The 7,890-nt window shown below is 52.5% G+C and overlaps 2 protein-coding genes across 7 annotated transcripts in view; both read left to right on the plus strand.

The window, feature by feature from the left end:
- The window catches only part of GGA2 (golgi associated, gamma adaptin ear containing, ARF binding protein 2), a 13,327-nt gene extending 5,746 nt beyond the window's left edge, over positions 1-7,581 (plus strand). For 2 of the 6 annotated variants that reach the window (XM_026859349.1, XM_026859351.1), the window contains exons 8-17: positions 674-811; positions 1,860-1,941; positions 2,854-2,973; positions 3,233-3,400; positions 3,657-3,712; positions 3,819-3,970; positions 4,789-4,946; positions 5,859-6,031; positions 6,449-6,559; positions 7,159-7,581. In XM_026859349.1, coding sequence (XP_026715150.1) covers positions 674-811; positions 1,860-1,941; positions 2,854-2,973; positions 3,233-3,400; positions 3,657-3,712; positions 3,819-3,970; positions 4,789-4,946; positions 5,859-6,031; positions 6,449-6,559; positions 7,159-7,269 — 1,269 coding nt within the window. In that variant the 3' untranslated portion in view covers positions 7,270-7,581. Of the gene's footprint in view, positions 1-673; positions 812-1,859; positions 1,942-2,853; positions 2,974-3,232; positions 3,401-3,656; positions 3,713-3,818; positions 3,971-4,788; positions 4,947-5,858; positions 6,032-6,448; positions 6,560-7,158 lie in introns of those variants that run through there. The other 4 variants (XM_026859350.1, XM_026859354.1, XM_026859352.1 and 1 more) reach the window with 3 other exon arrangements.
- A 98-nt stretch (positions 7,582-7,679) lies between these two features.
- COG7 (component of oligomeric golgi complex 7) overlaps positions 7,680-7,890 on the plus strand; it is a 19,976-nt gene continuing 19,765 nt past the window's right edge. The window contains exon 1 of the mRNA XM_026859369.1: positions 7,680-7,742. Coding sequence (XP_026715170.1) covers positions 7,680-7,742 — 63 coding nt within the window. The remainder of the gene's footprint in view (positions 7,743-7,890) is intronic.

The following is a 7,890-nucleotide window of genomic DNA, read 5'->3' on the forward strand; positions in this document are numbered from 1 at the left end:
CGGGGGGGGGGGGGGCTTGGCAATTCGGTTTTGGACAGAGGCCCTCTATACCTGATCCTAGCGCTGCCCCAGAGGAGGGATGATTTTCAGCGTCTGTTATTCCAAAGTGACAGTGTGGGATTGTTTTGGTTTGTTTCCCTAAAATGCCGTCACCAGGAAGAGGGAACAGGTATCCCCAGCAGCCTGTGTGGTGGAACACGTCCACGTTAGCAGGATCCTGGCAGTAGCACTGCACGTGTGATAGAAAGGTTCCAAAAATAACCTCAGTTCCCTGGTGGAAAAAAGCCACATCTGTCCAGAACTACCTATTCTCTGCGCGCAGCGTGTGTGTGTGTGCAGCTGGCGTCTCTTGTTTTCATTTTCCAGCTGAAAGGGCACCCCACTTCTCCGCATAAACAGGGGATCTGGTCTGGTTTAACGAAATCCCTGCAGGTGTTTTGAGAGTGTCCTGCTGTACGGCAGGAGCCACCAGCTCCCAACTAATTTTGGACTTACTGGTGCCTGTGGTGAAATGAACTCCGAAGGCACCAGCAGCCTGGTCAGGGTGCCCGGAGAAGGGCGGGAGGTTTCTGCCCACCCTTGGCAGGGAGGGCTGATGCAGCACTGATGCTGGAGCTGTCTGTACTGGCTGTATTAGCCAAATCATCTACTTTTATTTCATTTTTCATCAAAGGAACAAGAAAAGTCGGCTAAGGAGTCCAGAAGAGTGAACACCATCAGTGAGGTTTCTGAGAATGTTAAACGTATGGATGAATTACTGGAAATCTACAAGAGACAAGAATTATCCAAACCTGACCAGGAGACCCTACAGGTAAGTCCTCTTTTTCCTGCTTAAGAGGTATTTTTTTGGCTGGTTATGCCTGGGAGGGCGCAGGATTCAAAGGGCAGCGCAGTGCACTCAGCTCCTGCCAGGTAAATGGCATTACCAGGGCAGAAAGAGTTTCTAAGGTGTCTGATGAATAACAGTCCCTCCCGACAGTGTGATGGAAGTTGGAATGGAACCGTCTCCTGCCGTGCTGAATTTCTGTCCAGGTTAACTGCTCCCATATCTTGTGGGGAAATGGTGTAAAGCAGTGGTGTAACAGCCGGGGATCCCCCTGAGCCCGGCCTGGTTGGGTGCGTGTGATGAGACCTGGCCAGAGAAGCCCAAAGCTGTGGGTTCTTCAGCTTGTGCTGTGGTTTCTGTGATCCCCCGTTTTCTGCCCAGAGCTGCTGCTGCTCCTAAGTACCATTGAGTTGAGGAAACGTTTGCTCTCACTAGCAGGGCTGTCAGAGCAGCTTCATGGCCTCCAAACACCTGAAACTCCACTAGGATGCCTACCAGACTCTCCAATTAAAAAAAATTTAGACAACTGAATTTTTGTAGGTAAGAACTTCTCTTGTGGCTGTGTGTGACGGCAGAGTTTGGTGTTAGCTGCTGCTGTTGATGGAAGAGATCCCACTTTCAGACTGAAAAAAGTGCCTCCTCCCTTCCTAAAGCACCAGGCAGGAGCCGTAGGCAGCTCTGCGTTGTCTGACGGTCATACCGCTTCCCTCTGGGGACGGTGATCGATCTGCTCATGCCTGGATACCTTTTCTTTCAAACTGAGTTACTTTGCACTGATGTATCTTACACCAAGGGGATGTGCTTGCTGAGGAGGTGCCAGCACAGCCTCCTTGTTCTAGTGGCTGTACTTCCAGGCCACTGCGGATTTTAAAGAGTGCAGGAACACGCAGCATTGCTACCCCTTGTCTGGAGCGGGGCAGAAGGTGCACCTGCCTCTTCTAGAGGTAGCATCACTTACCGGTGATCGTGGAGACAGAGAAGTGTGAGTGTCTGGGATCTCCTGAGCAATGATGTGAAACGTTTCCTTCCACAGACTCTGTTTCAGCGCTGTGAGAAGCTCAGGCCGCTGCTCTTTCGCCTCGCCAGCGAGACAATTGATGACGATGAGGCTCTAGGTAAGAGCCAACAGTGTCCTTGGACTCCCTGCAGTTAAGTTCATCCCTTAGCTTTGACAAGCGGGGTACGTACGCCCTTCCTCTGAGGGGGGGAATGCTGAGGCAAAGCTTTCCACATTCACCTTAAACCGTGCCCAGGGGAAGTGGCGTTAAGTCTCCTCCCAGTCCTCTCCAAGGAAGCCAGAGATCTTTCCTTGGAGCCCAAAGTTAAACAGCAAATCCAGTTTCTTCCAGCTAACGTGGTTTTCAGAGTTTTTAGAGTTCTGATGTTCACAGAACTGAAGGATTTGAGGTCTTTTCTCTGCAGAGATTGAAGTTCTCCCTGTCTATAAACACAGCAGGGAGGATATTTTTTGAATTTTGTACATGTAATACAGAGGAGCAGAATCTTTGAATTCCACAGTTGTGAAATTCAGCCCTTCCCAGAGGATTGTGTTTCAGTCTTGTCCATGTGCCTTGAAAACCTGACTGAGGTGGTACCTTGCTGAGCAGACATCTTAAACAGCAACCGAAGAGCTCAGCTGTGCCGCAGACGTCTCCTTCACAGCCCTGAATGCCAGGGCCCTTCAGCTGCCCAGGGCTGGGTTAGAGACATGGGTACACTCGGGAAACTTGAGGAGAACAACAAAGGGAGTGAGATGGCAGGAACGAGAAGTACTTTAGAGACAGGATCAGATTTCAAGGTGACCTTGATAAATGAGAGCGAGGCCTGAAATCAGCAGATGTACGTGCAAAATGCTGCACTGCAGAGTGAAAAACCAGCCAGGAGCTTGGGGCAGGTTGTCCCGCTGGCCTCTGCCCCAGGCAGGTGCTGGGAGGCCCCGACCCTTTCCCGTGAGCAGCCTGCAGAGCGCCGCGGGACTGAGCCTGCTGTCAGAGCACTGATGGGTGGCTTCTCCTCTCGTTTTCCAGCTGAGATCCTGCAGGCCAACGACCAGCTCGCCTGGGCGCTCGGACACTACAGGCAGGTCGTGGCCAGCCCTGACAGCAGTGGGGGAGGAGGTTCAGCCCCCAGCTCTGCTGAGGCACCAGGTAAAGGGCATCCTGCGGGGTTCTCTGCCCCGGCACAGCACGCGTGTGGGTCGGAAGGGAAAGGGCCTCTCGGAGGATAAATGTGGAGAAAATCCCATATCACGGGAAAACTCTCATGTAACCATCATTTTCTTTTACATATGGTTGATAGAAAATACTCCTGAAGTTCTTCAGCTGTGAGGCCTTTGGGGCATGCCTGTACCCACAAGTGCACTGCCCCTTTTGGGTTTCTTTTGAAGCCTTTCTGCTGTTTCCACAGCCTGCCGGCCAGCCCCGAGGCGCATGAAGAGCTACACTCTGATTGACTTCTCTGAGCTGGAGGCCACGTCCCGGTCTCCCACAGACCCCTTTGCCAACGTGCCCAGCACCTCCCGCCACGGCAGCACAACCTCCACCTGTCTGCTCCATGAGGAGTTAAAGTCATTAGGTCTGTCTGTGCAGTTCAGTACGGTGTTGTCCTTGTCACTGGGGTTCGTGGCACTTCATAAACTGGGAGAACCCTGACTGTAACCTCAGTCCTAAGAGAAAGTCGACCCTCAGCTGGTGTCATAAGGCTCCGAGAATGTCGTTTCTTTAATGGTGTTGGACTGTAGTCAAGCTGCTGTTAGACAACAAAGGAAGAACCGCGGAAAACCTTTGCTTTCTGTAATTGATCTGTGGCATTTTGGCATTTTTCTTCTTAGATCTCAGCAACTCTCCTGTTGTACAGAAATCACCACCTGATTTTGGATTAGCAGAGGTGAGTGATCCTTGGGTACTTTAGTCCGTAAGGCACACGGGTCAAAAATCAGGCCTGATTTTTGCTGATGCTCTGTAGCATGAACCAGAAGTGCCTTACCTTTCAGAGTGCTGTGCACAATGGCAATGGTGAAGCTGTAAGTGCTGTTCACACGCTGGGACTGCAGGAGAGCTGGGACGACGGCTGCTCCCAGAGGAACGAATTCCAGGGCCTGGACCCTCAGTTCTCTCCACTGTCCAGGACGGAGACACTGTCTTTGTAAGCAAACCCTGCGTAATACAGTCTGGCTTTGGAGATGAGGAACAGTTTGACAGCAGGGAGGTTTGGGAAAACCTTTCACTACAGGTGGTTGGTGATGACAAGCTGTCTGGCCGCACGTTGGCTCTTTAGCAGCAGTTATGTGCCTGTTATTGCACTTTGTGTAATTGCACACTAGGACCTTCCAAGGGTCAGAAACTTGGGGACACAAATCCCATGGCTTAGTAACAAGGTGATCTTGAGCTAAAGGAACAAAAACCTTACAGTCAGGTCCTTTTATGATAGCCTGCAACTCAAAAAATACCTTCCCCGGCTTCCTTCAGGCTGTGACAAAGTAGTTTCCAGGCGCTCAGTGGAAGTTTAACAGTTTGTGAACCAAACTAATCATCCACAGATCTTCAGAGCAGGTGATCATTACGATACATTTATCCAGCCTGACATAATACAAGCCAAGAAAATTTACTGGAGATTCCCAGCTTCTTGCACTGTCTTTGAGCTAGAATGTACTTTAGCCTCCCTGACTGGAGCTCCAGAGAGTCTGTGCACAGGGAGAGGAGAGTTCCAAAGCCCCCAAACAAAGTTTTGTGACAGTAACAGACACCAAAGTCTGCCTTAATGAATACAGAAACAGCAGCTTCTTCTACATAAAACAGAGACAGTTTTCAAATTTCTCAAGGACTCAGGAGGGTGTAAGCTTGTACTTTCTTTATACGTAAAAGGGATGAGGGACTGGGAGTACCAAGGGATGCAGCAGAAGATGGTGTGTACCACGTAGCCTCCCCAGTTAATACAAGCTTTCTACATGCTTTTCTTTCCAGGGATTTATCACCAGTGAAATTCCCCTTTCCAGATCTTCCAGACAGCTCTTCATTCTCCAGTCTAGGCTACGAGCTGAAGCCTGCTGCCTCTTTGCATCCAGCTTCCTATGGTGCTTCTCTGGAAAACCTTTTTGTCCCTTTAATTTCAATTACACTGAGTAAGTACAATGATTTCTGTGCCCCAGCTCTGCTTACTACAGCTCTTCTGTGATTTTTGCAGGGGAGTGAGCCAAAGTAGCTTCATGCTGTGTGGGTCAGCTGGAGAAAGTAATGACTGTTCTAGGAAGGACTTAGAGTATCTGAGAATTTGAGCAAGTGCTGGGGATTGTCCCAAGGAAATGTCCTTGTCCTCCCTACTCAGGGTCAGGAGTTTCCTGCCCTGGCTGACCTCTGTGATCTGCTTCTAACCTGTTTGCCCTTACCAAGCAGCTCTTCCTCAGACACTCAGAAGGTCTGTCTCTGGGTGGGAGCTGTCCTTCCCACCTCTGCTTTTTGATCCAGTACTGCCCGGCCCTGCAGCCGCTCGCTGTTACTGGGGTGTTTCCACAGGGGACCCATGTCCCGGAGCAGGGCCCGGCCCGCTCAGAGACTGCAGAGCCTTGGCTGTCCCTGCCTTTGGAAGAGGTCAGGTGCAAAGACATTCTGACCCGTTTGTCTTCACTTCAGTCCCTCAGGGGGAGGACTGAGCAGATTTGGGAAGGGTTGGGTGGTGACAGTCAGGTGTGGGTTTACCAGATGATGGTGACAAGGGACTGACTCTGCTGTGTGCTGAAGAGTTACGTTTTGTTTTTCCCGTCCTATCTGTTGGATCCATGCCTGACATCTCTAGCTGGCTGTTGTAATCTGAGCTGCTCAATCTCCAATTTAGACATTCAGGTTCCTTTCTCTGCCTTAGAGGCGAAATGTAAATCACAGGCAGGTGCTGTGTGCTGCTTGCTCTGTGAGCTTGCTGGAGGAAGTAAAAGTCTGTATGTGTGTCTCCCGTTTGCTGTTCCTTGTCCTGTCTGCTGTTCTGCCCTCGGAAGGGAGCGGAATCCATGCTCTGTTTCTGATTCTCCTTTTATCTCCAGCAGGCAGCATCTGTCCACTTACTGTGTACGACAGGAATGGTTTCAAGGCCATGCTCCACTTCTCTGGAGACCCGGCTCCTGGCCGACCAGACGTGCTGGTGATGGTTCTTTCCATGCTGAGCACATCAGCTCAACCGATTAAGGACATAGAGTTCCAGGCTGCAGTCCCGAAGGTGAGAAGCCCGTGACAAGTAGCGACTACTCAGAAATGTCCTGAGGAGAAGGTTCACCATTTCTTGCTCACTGGAAATTGCACGTCTCCTTGTCCCTGAACAGTGAGCCTGTTGTATCGGGCTGCCTGTGGCCCCGGTGCCTGTTTCACAGGTATCCCAGGCCTTGTGACAACTAGACAGAGCTCCAGACATGCTGCTTTAGCCTCCTGGGTAAGGTGCTCGTTCTGCCTGTGTATGTGCAGCGTAGAATTCTCTAGTCAGGAACATCCACCTTCGGATGCAGGCTGGGGGGAGGCACGCTTTTCACTGAATGACAAAACCTGGCTGACGTGTCTTTAACCAGCTCTGTGCCTTGCTAACACTCCCAGCCCTTTTCCAGCATGGACCAAAAAGAGTTCCTTTTGTTTTCTCTTTCAGACCATGAAAATAAAGTTACAGCCAGCATCGGGTTCTGAGCTGCCTGCCTTCAGCCCTCTCCTGCCCCCTGCGGTGGTGTCCCAGGTCCTGCTCCTCGCCAACCCGCACAAGGTATCTGTGGGGACTGGCTCTGCTGGGGACTGTCACTGTAGCACTTGGGTATTTGTGAGAAAGATGGGGAGAGTATCGTCAGTGGGGAGATGCAGGAGAGAGACAGAGCAGTCTGAGCTGTGTTGGGAAGGCATTTTTCCCACTGGAACAGCTTTCCAGTGCTATAATTTGAAGGATCGAATGGGCAGTTGCTGCAGGGGCCTGCACAGTTCTGCTGCAGCCTCCCTGCAGCCCTGGCTCCTGGTAGACGCTGCGCAGACATCTGCAGCTGATGGAACACGAGGCCACCCAAGACACAAGCAATGGGCGGCAGTTCTGCTGCACTGGTGGATAATCCCGAGACTGAAGATTGGTGTAAGGACTCCCCTGTCACGGAGGGGGCTGGCCGGGCCTGGATGGCCAAGCATACCCTTGGGGGGCTTGCACAGTCTCCCTTATGTATCTTAAGAAGATCCAGGTCTTGTTCTGTGCAGAGCTTCCACGGGGCTGAAGTGTTATTCTCCCCTTTCAGAGGGTGATTCCCTGCAGCAAGGCTGCGAGGGCTGAGGCTGAAGGCGTCTGCAGCTGTGACGTGCCCCTCTCTCTTCCTTTCTCTCTAGGATCCCATCCGGCTGAGATACAAGCTAGCGTTCACGCAAGGCGCGCAGCCCTTCAGGGAGGTGGGAGAGCTGACCCGCTTCCCAGCAGCAGAGCTCTGGGGCAGGAGCTGAAGCTGAGCAGGCTGGACATTGCTGTGTTGCCTTGGCGGTGGATGGGGGAGGCTGTGTGCCAGCACCACCGGCCCGGACTCCGAAACGGCTCCGTGCCTGGGGATCCACCGTCTCCTCCCTCCTCCCGGTGTCTGGCAGGAGGAGTGTAAACGGCTGCGTCTGCCACGGCCCTTCCCTGTAGCTGCCCCAGCTTTACAGGAGACTGCTGTAGAGCCCTGCAGCCTGGGAGCCTCAGTGCTTATTCCATACAAGTCTTTCCTGCTGTTTTCTGGCCCAATTTCCCTCTCCCCCGTTACTTTTTCAATTAAAAAAAAAAAAAAAAAAAGGCAAACCTCTATCAACAATCAGCCCCGCAGCTTGGAGACGGGGCAGGATCTGTTCCAGGGCCCTGCCCCCGTTTGAACGGAGGGATGCTGAGCGCTGGGCAACCCGCGCTCTGGCGGGGAGGGGAAGGCGCAGAACCGAGGGGGGAGGTAAACGGGGAGGCCTTGGGGGTCAGCCTGGGGGGAACCGGCCCGTCAGCGCCAGCGGGTCCCTCCGCAGGTCCCTCCTTAGGGCTGCCCCCGGCCTCGCCGCCCGGCGCGGGGGAGCAGCGGGACTGACGTTGTGGCTCGGTGTCAC

Source organism: Athene cunicularia, assembly GCF_003259725.1.
Source record: "Athene cunicularia isolate RWA chromosome 14 unlocalized genomic scaffold, athCun1 chr14_part2, whole genome shotgun sequence".
Classification (NCBI taxonomy): Eukaryota; Metazoa; Chordata; class Aves; order Strigiformes; family Strigidae; genus Athene; species Athene cunicularia.